General features: G+C 30.4%; 1 protein-coding gene across 4 annotated transcripts in view; it reads left to right on the forward strand.

The window, feature by feature from the left end:
• The window catches only part of sl (small wing phospholipase C gamma 1), a 326005-nt gene that overhangs the window by 223569 nt on the left and 88838 nt on the right, over positions 1-13598 (forward strand). For all 4 annotated transcript variants that reach the window (XM_085809362.1, XM_085809364.1, XM_085809363.1 and 1 more), the window contains exons 22-25: positions 755-912; positions 3918-4014; positions 5611-5698; positions 12259-12383. In XM_085809362.1, coding sequence (XP_085665488.1) covers positions 755-912; positions 3918-4014; positions 5611-5698; positions 12259-12383 — 468 coding nt within the window. The remainder of the gene's footprint in view (positions 1-754; positions 913-3917; positions 4015-5610; positions 5699-12258; positions 12384-13598) is intronic.

The following is a 13598-nucleotide window of genomic DNA, read 5'->3' on the forward strand; positions in this document are numbered from 1 at the left end:
AATTTTTATAAATTTTTCAAAAACAAATTTGAATTATAACCTCTAAAATTTTTACCAGCTTCTTAAAGCAGATGTATTTCTAAGCATACTTACAAAATATTAAATTTTTTTATTCAAAATTTCTTAAGCTATACATGAATTTACATTTTGGTGTGTTTTGAAATTTGGTGTATTTATCATAAGTAATAATAATGGACATGTGGTTTAAGTACCTTGTTAAAATTATTTGAAAGTATGAATGGTGACTTTTTTCCCTGCTGGTGGACAATGAAAAAAGGGAAAGGAAAGTAGATTGCTGTAAATTAAGAAGTTCTTCAAGTGAATTATTTTTGGCTCAAACTAAAAAAAAATCCACCAAGATAAAATTTTAAATTTCTCACCAAAAATTACAAAATTTAATATCTGTACCTAATTTGAGTCATAGAATCGAAATAAGGAAAAAAAATTGTATGTTATTTCAGAAAAAGTCTGATTTTGTGTCAAAGTATCTATGTTAGACCAATGCTATATATAAATCTAATACATAGCCTAAGTCGCTCTTTAGAGACATGAAAAAAGCAATTTGAATTTTATATTGAATTCATGAAATGATACCATGTATTTATGCTTTTGTATGCATTAGAAGCAGTAGTTCAATATTGTGCGTAATGAGCTGTTATCATTTTATAATCAGTACTTCCTCTAATACCTCTTTAAATGCTCTCTAACAGTGTCTTTTTTCCTTCAAGATTCTCAGATTTGTTTTGATTTTCAGATATTCTGACAGGAATGTCTGATAGGGGTAAAGAATTTGTTTTCAGAATTGTTTCTCCTCGTCAAATAACTCCTATTGAGATTGCTGCTGCAACACGAGAAGAAATGGTTGACTGGGTGCAGACAATAAGGCAAACTGCGCAATCAGCTAATGACATGGTATGTCTGTTTTCTAGGATAAGCTAAACAAACCTATTTATACAACCATATAATATTTTTTTTTTAAAATTTGTACCCAATGGCCTAATTTCATTCAGTGTTGTTAACTTGTGGAACCTGTGCTGTCATCTGATTGTAAATATTTTGTTTATGGATTGGCCTTTAACCTTTTGTGGCTCAGTGTTCCACTACATGGAACACCCAAATTGAATCGCTTCTGAAACCTTTAAATTCAACCGTAAATAGATAAAAATGCCTTTATAATATACTTTGAACTTTTCTTTCTAAACAGTAGATAGCAGCATATCACAAGGAGACACATAATTTTCATTTTTAATGTGTTATCAAAATCCACTTTTTTTCAAGTAATTTTCTCTATTTTTTTAATGATATAAAAAATTTTATTTGGAAAAAAAAATAGGCATAATTTTGCTGGCTGTACTCTAAATTATTTGTTCTATATTTTTTTAATCTTTCATACAAAAACCATACGCAGAATCATTGAATGAAACCGGGTGTTCCATTAGCTAGAACACTGCGCCTTTAGCAATCTCATGCTATTACGAATCAGAACATCTGTGCTTAGGAGAGAACATCCGCTGTTTACGTTGTTTCCGTTGTTTGGGGGGGGGGAATGAATTCAAACAAAGCAGTATTGAGGGGTGAGGTGTGTTTTGTGTTATGAAAGCCCTAATATTGGCATCTCGAATATTTTGGGAGAAGTTTTTAGGCGGGAATTAGTAGCTTGACTGATCTTTACTTAGACCTGCGCGAATTTTTTGCTGTCGCATTTTAGTCTCATTCCTGTTTATTTTCAATAATTGTGTAGATATTTTTCGTGTATGTATATATTATAGGCTAATTTTTCTTTATTGTTAATATTAATCGTAGTTAATTTTTTTATTATTAATTTTCTATAAATGGTGCGGAGAGGCCTAACTCTTTCCGAAGCGCTCTTTCCGAAAATTTGTAAATATTTTTGTATATAGGACTTGTGTATATAGATATTTATCTCATTTATCCGTATATATTCAAGAATATTGTGTATATCCAGGAAACCATGTATACAGCCATAATACAGAGTTTTTTTTCATTCTTATACAAACGCTTCTTCTCATTTTCGTGCTTCACTGCAATGCTCGCTTAGTCGCACTTTTAAAAGCTCAGGCGGCACAGTGTTCCACCACATGGAACACCCCACAGAATTAAAATGGTAAGTGCAATTTTTACAAAATTTTACCTGTATACTCCTTTAGGACTAAATAGACTGCATACAACTTTTTTTGTTAAAATTCTGACGTTAACGTATAGTGCGCCGCAAAGAGTTAACCCTCTTAGCAGCCCAGGTTTTTCAATTTTCATGAAGACTTGTATTTAAAGAGCCTTTATTAGCTAAATATGTATATTTAGCTATTTTAGTCTCTATTTTCATAAACTTGCGTTCATCAAGATGGCATTTATATTATCAATGAAAGTAAGAAAGCAAAATATCTTAAATTATAAGCTAACATATAATAAGTCACAAATAATCTCATGTGTGTATAAAGCCAGTCATGGCGCTCAGAGGGTTAAATCTTAAGTAGTGTCGATATTATCATGTTATCATATTTCTGTATGACGTAGATTAAAAGCTCAAAGAAATCTCAAGTGTGTATATAATCTCTGAGTGAATCAAAATTATAAATGCTTATGAATATTGCTGTTGATTTAATATATAGAATCTGATTTTAACATCATGTATTAGCGCCCTGGCTACAAGTAGTTTATCCTTTTAATGTGTTAATTTTTTATTGTTACTGTTAAATACTGTCGTTGCTTCACCTTTTGTTATTTCTGTTTGCTCCTATTAACCCATGATAATTATGTAGTTGGTAAGAAACAATGAGGAGTCCTGTCCAGCAAGTGCAAGAACATATAAAAAAGAAGCTTACAGATAATTTTTGAAACAGTCTGTGGATACAACAACAATTTCTTCTGAGCATATCTGCTTTGAAAGAGGATTTATTGTAGATATTGATATTAGCTAACAAAATTCAAGAAATACCATTTCATACTTCTTATATAAAGGGTGCTAATGGATTGATGATCATAACTTAAAGGGATGACAGAACATGATGAAAGTAACAATTTTCTCATACAATGTGCGATTGAATGAGAAATGTGAATGCAGAAACACGGTGATTATGAACATGAAGAGTTATTTTAATCCCAGATCTTTTCGAGATATAATATTTAGTATTTACAAGAATTGTTCAAAGAAACAAACACCAATTGCAAGATGTGCATCATAATGATGCCAAAAGGGTTGGTGTACACTTTGGAAGATACATGGCATGTCATATGCTTCTAAGGAAGTGATGCTAATTCTGGTGACATTCTTCAAGATCTTCAGGAGAATAAATTTGCACCATAAATGATGTCTGTGATTGTTGCAATGCATGTGCTGCAGTTGCTGGTCCCTCATGTGCATATATATTCTTTATGCATCTCAGAATTGCAGATACTGTTTATTTCAATAAATTAAATATGTTTGATTTGATTTATCACTAATTTACTTGTTATGTAAAATAAATGTATGTTTTTGTGAAAATTTTCCTTGTTTGCTTAATATCTAATTATAAATCTTCATCTGAAAGAGCTGTGATTTTAGGTGTGTAATTTGTGTAAGTCAGATATGAATAGCATTTGCACCTAATTTTGACCCTTTTTCATTTGCATTCTGCCTGAATACAGGTTTCCAGTTCTTTTAAAATATTCTATTTTAAAAATTAAATTTTTAACTGTTTTTCCTTCAGCCTGCCCCCCCCAAAAAAAAATTTATATGCTGCTGTATTTATATTTATTCTTTCTTATTTTGAAATTTGTATTCAATGATTAAATTTGTTTTAAGCTGAAAATATAATGTAGGACAATTTGAAGTGCAGTTATTTTCTTAGTAAAGGATAATGATAGCTTTGAATTAGTTTTCAGTCAATTAATTTTTTTTTTTTTTTTTTTTTTTTTAGCTATTGCACAGTAAAAAAATGGAAAGAACATTGAGAATAGCTAAGGAATTGTCAAACCTGATTATATATTGCAGATCAATGCCATTTAGCCCTGAAAGTAGGTTAATTTACATTGATATATGTTGTAAATTTATGTAAATGTTTAAACTCATTTGACTATATTGTTGTGTTTATGTATTGTTGTAATATTGTTAGTTATATGTTACTTTTAGAGCAATAACTTTAGGTTTTTTTTTTTTTTTTTTTTGGTAACTGAATTGTGGCCACAAGTTATATGTATATGTGTGTATGTGTTATATACAAATATAAATCTTTCAGGTCTGAGTCCAGCATTTAAATTATATAAGTTGCTCAAATATTGGTAAACATGCTCCTGACAAATCTTGATGATTTTTCGGCAGCTTTCTGGCAGATTTGGAAACACTACATCTCTGAAGGCCTATGACTAATTTTTTTTCAGAAGCCAAAAGAATTTTTTCAGAAGCATCATATAAATACAGTTCTGAGAGGTAGAACAAGTCAGCTGTTAATTAGCTATCATAATTAAGGCACCTGAATTGCTTTTTAGAGTTTCTCTGTGAGTGATTTGGGGAATTAATGATATTTATCCTGCCTTAAAGAGTAATTGATTAATATTGACATTCTCCTTTAGATATTTGCAGCTATTTCTTTTGCTGTGTGTAGTTATACATAATTAATTGCCAATTTCTTTGCTCATTTAGAGTTATTTAAAAACACAGTCATGAAGCAGGTGTCAACACTTGCAGCAGTTAGTCTCAACATTGAGGTTCTCTTTGAATGCTGCTAATCTGAAGATAATAAAAAGCAGCTGTAAAACCATTAGGAAAATATTGCTGCTAGCTAGGAAAAAGAACCAGCAAATTCTGCTGAAATGAAGACAAAAGTGAAGAAGTCCATCGAAACAAATGCTGCTGAGATGAAGAAGCAGGAATGAAAGAAAGCATTGTTTCTGTTAAAAGAGAAATCCTGAATGAGAAAGTAATATTTATAAAAGAAAAATTTGAAAAAGGGTTAAGTGTGTAAAATCAGAATTTGGGGAGACACTTAAATCAAGGAATTGCCAACATCACGTGAAAACATTTCTGCTGTTGACCCGAAACTTGAGAAAGAAATTGGAAGTTTGGAAAAGAAAATTTTAGAACCAGTTCTGCAAACAATGTTTTGGTTCAGCCTTCCATGACTTATGCTGCAGCTGTTATGAAGTGCATCTTTATTCAATTATCTCATCGCATAATTAAGCTGCACTGTAAAGTAGGAAATCATCATGGAACATATGCAAAAGGCTGTTTAAAATGATTTGTCAGGTAAATCAGTGGAATCCCATCACTAAAGCATTAAATTTGGCTATCTCTTTATGAAAGGTGACTGTTCACTTTGTAAAATGCTTCCAGCCAAAAAATGTTCAGATGCTGACATCTTAGTTAATGCTGAATTAGATCCTGTAATATTTTCCTTTACCTAAACATCTAGTGTTCTTTATTATTTGTTATTTGAAAGTAATTTAAAATGTATTCAATTATACATCTTTGAAATAAAATTTGTTAAGTGAGAATTGCATAAACTATTAAAAGCAAATTGTTTACTTAAATTTTCTATCATGAATTTTTCAGGTGTACTGGTGAAATTTGATAAATATGCATTAATTAAATAAGTTTCATTTTCTCCCAAATAGAAATTGGAAATTTTACAGAAATGTCATCATTTCCTGAAACAAAAATTGAAAAATGGGTGGGCCCAAGTAATTGCAAGTTTCTTCTCAAATATCCTTTGATTATTTATTTTTCTAGATGCATTACATTTGTTCTCCAATTAACTTTAAAACTGTGTCTTTTAGGTTAGTAGCCATGGATTAAGATTAAATTTGCTAATGCCATATTTATATTTGAAACTGAAGTATATATTGTCTTAAAGTAAACATTTAGTATGTTATGTAGATTTCTCATGAATCAAACATCATCAAAAATCTTTTCATTTCATCTTTCAATCAAATCATCATCTTTTCATTCATATATCTCTTCAAAATGTGATTTGTGCTTTGTTGTTTTTCTACTGATTTAACAGTTATTCTGATGGAGTAAAATCTACTTATCACATACCTGTTTGATATTGTTTTCTATCTCTGTATGTGTTATATGCTTTTTGTGCAATGTTATTTGGAGAATCTATTTTGTCAAAAATTTGTCCCCTTAAATTTTTGATAAATTTCACTTTCTTTCCAAATTTATTTATGGTAGCTTGTTTTAAATCTTTATAATGCCCAAATTAAGAATCATTACTTCCTGACAGTGTTAGCCACCAGCAACTAAGGGATAAGACTGCTAAGCACTGTTTGCTTGACCCCATAAAGCAAAGAAATAAACAGTTTTCATATAATCCTTCCTGCTCAAATGGTTGAAACCTCCCTTGATACGTTTTCCTGCCTCACTCATGTTACCAACACTGCCGAGTTACTATTTGCATGTAAATCTATGTGTTTTACTGTATTTTAAATACCTTGCGAGTAAAGTGATATTTCTTTTGTCATTACAACAATAAGCATAAAATTAGGTATTCAAAAATGTCTTTAAATAGCAATGATAAGCATGGGGAAATAATTTTTGAGCCATTACTTTTTTTCCTGCTATTTAAATATGGATAGGTAATACTAACAAAATTGAAAGTGCAGGTGTGACACTAATGAATAATGCTATAAGAATAATAAAAGAGGTAAATGTAATGTAGCCTTTTTTTAGAAATCCTTCAGCTGGTAAATAACCACAATCAAAAATGTTACATTCCAGTTACTACAAATAAATGAATATTCCTAACAATTATTTTTAAGGTACTGTGTTGAGTAAATGTTATACCTCTCATTTGCACACATGCATCTTTAAGGTACTATGTTGAGTAAGTGATATTTTCCTCCCCTCATTTAATGCATGCATATTCAGTTTTTTCCCCCTCTGTAGGAACAGGGTTTTAAGTAAACTAATAAATCTCCTAAAGTTATCTGTACCTAATGAAATAATACTAATAAATTATTCCATGAAAATTGATGAAGAGTAGGAGAGCATTTACCATATATTTAACAAAAAAAACATGAATTTAATCAGAAATTCAAAAGAAGAAAAATTGATGATGAAATTACTTTGTTATACAATCTCAGTTCTCTCCTACATTTAAATATGTACCTCATAATATCTAACCAATATTATCAAAAATAATGAGAATGACCAAGTACGAGGGCTATCCAGAAAGTAGATTACGTTTTGGAATAAAAAAATAAACAAAGTATAGGAAACAAATTTTATTATATACAGATGAAAGCCACACTCAAATACTACTTTTCTACATAGTCACCATACAAATTAAGGCATTTATCGTAGCGATGTACGAGCTTGGAAATTCCTTCGTCGAAAAATTCGGCCGCCTGCGCCTTCAACCACTTCGTTACCTCTTCTTGCCTTCCATCTTGCACAAAACTTGTGGTAACCAAGCTTTTCGCTGATGATTTCGTGCAACAAACTTCGCGAAATTTGTGGAAAACTCAAAGTTCCGTTATTGTGAAATTTCGATTTTCACGGACTTTAGCATCGACTTTTTCGAGAAGTTCGGCGGTCACTATGCTGGGTCTCCCACTTCGATCTTCGTCGTGAACATTGGTTCGGCCATTTTGAAATCTTATGACCCACTGACGCACTCCACCTTCAGTGATAATGTTGTCCCCATACACTTCACGAAGCTGCCGATAGATTTCTATCGGTTTACAGTTTTTTGCAGTCAGAAACCTTATTACTGAGCGCACCTCGCAGCTCGCGGGATTTTCAATTAACGCAGACATTTCAAACCGTCACAGTATCTGAACGGAGCACAGCACGAACCTCTCACTAGCATGGCTAGATGCAGACTGAGCTGCGCAACGCTCTGACCCCAAGATGGCCGCGCTAGCCCCGCCCCTAGCGGACACAGACGGAAACGTAATCTACTTCCTGGATGGCCCTCGTATATTAAGCAAAATGTATGAAATAGATTTTTATATTTGTGAGCAGAAATTTATTGCAGTGGCTTCAGAATTAGTAAATTTGAAGCCTGCACCACAAAACTTAGTAATTTTTACTGCAATACAAGCTGAAATAATAGTTGTATCACTATATTTAGAGTTACATCTTGGAGTTCTTTGATCAGATAGATTGGTGTGGAAATCATGTACTGCAAATAACTATCTTCTTTATCTTTTCTGTAATATACATAGCCTTATACAATAGCCCTATACAATTTTAAGGAAATGGTGTGAAACAGAAAATTCATGTTCTGTCATAATTTAACAAGTTAATTATTATATTTCACAAACTCTGTTTACATTATGCACTGTATTTATGTATACTATTCTTAAAATTTTGTACATAAGTACTGTATGTAATTCTTAAGAACAGAGATCTTTCAATCCGAAAGCAAAGTTAACTTGGGATATTTTCAAATCTATCATGATTAAAAGTAAATTAAATAACCTAAATTATTTAAGGTAAAATCAATATGAAATGAACTAAAAGTTTAGTTAATAACAAAATTGAGCATTCCTTTTAATTATGATTCATCAAAAACATTTGTAATATTTATTTTTGTAGAATCGTTAGGTTATTTTGATGCTGGAGATGTAAAAATGAGTAATGCCCTCACCAGGAATCAAACCCTGGACTTCTCAAATACGTGGCAAGCGTGCTGACTGTTATGCCATGGAGGCATGCTGAAAGGAGGGAGAAAATACCTTACATACTCCCTCTTTTAAGGGTGACTGGGGATTAGGGGACCTACTTACCAAATCCTGGGGGTGCAAAATCATCGACCACCTCATCCCTTTTCGAATGCCACTGTAGAGTCATTAAGTTATTTTGATGTTGGAGATGTAAAAAATGAGCAATGCTCTTGCTGATACTCGAACCCTGGACCTCTCAAATAAGTGCTGAGCATGCTGACAGTTACACCATGAAGGCATGCTTAAAGGAGGGAGAAAATACCTTATATTCTTATTACCAGCATTCTTCTTCAGTACTAATGAATATAAGTTGAAGTTGTTATTCATCACATGGACCTACTTTGCTAAATCTTATTTGTTGGAATGTAATAGTTTTATAACTATTTACACCAATATATTCTTCTGATCTGCAGATAATGATTACTTATTGCTCAAATTAAGTGCGCAACGGGATTATCAGTGGGCTGTGGATCTAATATATGGTTGGATAAGAACTAAAAATTTTTCTTCCAATAAAATGATTTAGAGAAACTAGTGATAATGTGCTAACACATGTAGTGGTTGGCAAGTTTTAGCTATTTAAGGCCATGCCCTTCTGAAAAGCTGTTCCCATTTCTTTGCATGCACATAAAGAAAAACTTATTTGACAGAACTTAAGTCTATATTCTTTTGCATGATTAATATGTGAAGCTTGATATCTCTACTAGTACGAAGAACCAAAATTGCATTTGTTAATTTAATTTAGTTTCTAAGTCGGGTTCTCAACTGGGGGGTGGGAATTTATAGCTTCAGAGAGGGGACTGTGGTTAGGCTTTTATTTACTTGTTATATATTTAATTTTAGTTTTATTAAAAACTATTTTTATTCTAGTGTGGTTCAACATTTTCTGTGCTTTATTTCATTTCTGTGCTCTTGTTTAATTTATAAAACACAAAGAATAATCTGCATTTAAATAAATGTATATTTATTTATTTTTTAATTTTGGAAAGGAGCGAGTATAATCATCTAGCAGTGGTGAAAGGGGATGCATGGAGCAAAAATGATTGAAATCCAGTACTCTAAATTCACTAAGCTAAAGTATTTTTGCACAAATTCCTTTCTAAATTCTAATACTATTGTTATATAAAATTCAGTAGTTTTCTTATAGAGAGAAGTTTTAAAATAAAAAAGCTCATCTATGTAATTTTGAAAGTTACCAAAATAAACTGTTAAAAAATGAAATTTTCAAAATTCTTTCTAGCTTAAGAAATAATAATGGAATAATTCAAAAGGACTATTTTTTAGGCCTTGAAACACATTTCATTAATTTTTCATCAGCTAGTGATTAATGCATAACATAAAAATTCAATTTTCTTTCAGAATTGTGTGTGGTTGATTAAACAATTTAATAAAAATCTGATAAACTTGCATACTAAAAGCTGAATGTAAAGAAGTCCACCTTTCTCAGAAAGTTTTATTTTGCAACTAAAAATTTTTATTTATTGCATGTAAAAATATTTATTAAGACAAAATTAGTTTTAAGTAATTTAAAATACTGTAATTAAAATCATTCAAATTATTATTTTCAAATAATCATAATTCATTCATACTTTAATACAATTTTTTAGCATTATCCATTAAAAAGTATTTAGAAATTTGCCGTAATTTCCGGAAGAAAGGCCGCATCAGCATAAATGCTGCACTCGAGAAAAGTGGCGGGGGAAAAAAATTTAAATTACACAGAAATGCCACATCAGCGTAAACGCTGTAATAGATTAAATTGCGCATGACATCGTCATGGGCCGTATAGATGCAAAATTCTTAGATTAGATGCAAAATTCTTAGATTAAATTTCTTAGAGAGTTTTTTAATATTTTTATCATAATTTTATTATTTCAGTCTTGACAGTCAACCCTCTTGTGGTGACAGTCTCTGAAAATGACCAGTATTTCGGAGAATATAAAATATTGAAATGTTTTTTCTTTAATGCTTCCAACAACACTACAGAAGACCAAAATTGTTTGAACTGCGGGTACTCTTACATTGTTCACTTTACATTGCTTTATAGTCTCTTGAGTTTTTTTATGCTGATATGTGCAACATACTGTTACAGTTTGAAGCATAAAATAAGTAGTAGAACCAATTGCATAGTCTGTAGTGTTACTTATGCTGTGGTATTAGTATGAAAATTGGAGAGTTTAGGGTATAGATATATTATCAACAATTTTTATTCCAGTTTATTATGTTTTTTCTCATATTGTTTCAGAGTGACATTTACAGTGAGTCTTCCCTAAGAAGATAACCCATAGTTCCATAGGAATTATATTCTTTTGTGGAGGAAGTTGCCTTAGTCGGGTGACAATAAATACTGGTGTTTAAGCTCTCAGAAATACTGTTCACTTTTAGAGGTGGCCACTGCATGGAAGTTCACTGTAGCTAAAACCTTTAATAGAAAACAATAATATATTTGATAAATATATTCAAGAGAAATTTCTATTCCATAATTATAATTTTCTCTGAATCTAATTGTATTAAACTCGGTACACATTCTTTATTTATGTGAGCTTTTCATTTAATAAATAAAATGGATTTTTAAACAAGATTTAGAAATAGACCAAGACTATAATGATATGACACCATCTTGGTATAATAAAGTTACACGTGCATTCTAAAAAAAGCCTTCAGTTGTATTTGTAATGAACAAAAAAGTAATTGAAGTAACCCTCTCTAAGAAGGCTCTTAACTGCTCCAAATAACTTTGTGAGAGTGATCACCTTATAGAAGTTATGATTAGATTAGGTTATTTAACAATGGCAAAGCACACAATGGTGCAAGAGCTATCCTGCCCTAATAGGGAGGTTATGTTCTACAATATTGTTTATTTATATGCTCTAAAATACCAATCATTTTTCAGAAGTGATCAACATGAGAAGGCTCACTGTATTTATAAAGCGAATTTCCTTCTTTTCTCATCTATTTTTCAGCATCATTTTTTTCCTTGGGTACTTTTTCTCTTGTAAGTTTTTAAAATATTTTTTCTGTGATTCATTAGAAATTTGTGAATTATTAAAGAAATGGTGCATCTGTAATTTCGGAAATTCATTATTTTTCAAGTGAATCTCTAGCTCATTGATGTGTCTCATCATCACTTAGTTATCTTTATTTTGGTGCATATTATTAAAAACTTTTGCTATTTAGACAGAATAATTTATTATTTTAAGAAAATCTGATTTTTGTTTTATGTGTTAAAGGCTTTCATATGGTTTCTGAGGATTTTTTTGTTGTGTGGTATTCATTCTGTTTGTGCTTTAAGATATTTGGGTTATTATTTACTTCTTTATTGCTTATAATCTTTTATTAGCAGTTACAGAAAAAGCTGATGTATCTGTTTTATAATTAAGTTTTATAATTAAAGGAAATTCAAATTGTTCTTTAAATTTTAAATAATTTTTGTAATGCCTAAATAAACATTTGTTTAACATTTTCTTAAATCCACAGATAAATTCTTGTGTGCTTTTTAATTATTTTTTTGTATTTATTTGAAAACTGTATATTGTACTAGCATTTTCTATTATCAACTTGTTTGTTATGGATCTTAATATAGCTTATGTATCACCGATTGCAGTTCAGTAGAGTTTATCCTAAAGGTAGTCGAATAGATTCTTCGAATTATGATCCTTGTCGTATGTGGAACTCTGGCGTGCAGATGTGTGCTCTTAACTATCAAACACCAGGTCAGTTATTATTGCTATACAATATAATGATTATATAATTACTTAGAAAGTTAGTCTTAGATATTAATTTGAAAAGGTAGAATAAAAAATATTTTTATATAAATAAAAAAAATATTTTGAATGAGTAAACCTTACTTAGTGCAATTGAGTAATCCATCAGTTAATGCACAGTGAGCAAAATTGCATTAAGCATATACATTAAATGGTATGGGAAATAAAAATGCACCTATCAGTTAGTATAAATAAAAAAGAACAGTGAAATTATATTGTAATAAAATATGTATGTCGAAAAATGAACTGCTTTTTTTTTATTCATTGTCTAACTATTCAATTGGGCAAATTCTTTATAGGTGGGAAATAACATGTTTGAATAATGCTCGATAGTTTGTGTTAATTTTTGCTGCATCGGGATTTTGTTTGTCATTGGAAATAACATTCAACAATAGCATGCTCATTATGGTTTAAAATTAGTTCTTTTGTAGTTAGCCTCATAGTCTTGCATTTCTCTTCATGGGTTTATCTTTGATTTTATTGAAATTATTGAAAGAAAAAGGAGTGGATTTTGCTATTAAAATCTGATAGTAACAGCTAACAAATGTTGCAGTGCAATTGCTTGATTTTTACAGTGCAATAGTTATCTTTTCAAATTTATTTTAAGTATGCTGCCAAATTTAATACCAATTAATCATCTCGGAATGGGTCAAAAATTTTGTATAGAATAATAAAATCTTATTAATAAACAATTAGAGATTTAGAGCAGAAAATTATGTTGTTTCATTGTCTTGCATTTAGAATTTGCATAAAGCAGAGTTTTCCTGTAACTTTCTTTGTATTTAAGAAAATCATAGTTTTATTTGGCATTATTATGATCCAAAATTTAATTTTCTATTTCTATTTTTTGTTCTTCTGGGAATATTATTCACAGTTCAAATATAGAAACAGAATAATAGCTTAAGTGGATGTATTTACTATTTTCTTCTTTTATGAGCAGCATTAAAATGCATATGATTTTTCATATATTATTCAAAATTTTGCCAGCATTAGCAACACCTGGTTCACATTTTCAGTCTATGTTTTACCTCAGATTGTAATTGATTGATACCTGAAAGTTACAACTCTTGTGCATGCTTTCTGTTGTAATACCCTGACTTATATGAATGTGAAGATATGCAGTTCTTTGTTTTGTAATTAGTTTGCATTTGAAATCATCAGTAA

The sequence above is a fragment of the Stegodyphus dumicola genome, chromosome X2, assembly GCF_044657685.1.
Source record: "Stegodyphus dumicola isolate Sdum_Otavi_A_Nest chromosome X2, ASM4465768v1".
Classification (NCBI taxonomy): domain Eukaryota; kingdom Metazoa; phylum Arthropoda; class Arachnida; order Araneae; family Eresidae; genus Stegodyphus; species Stegodyphus dumicola.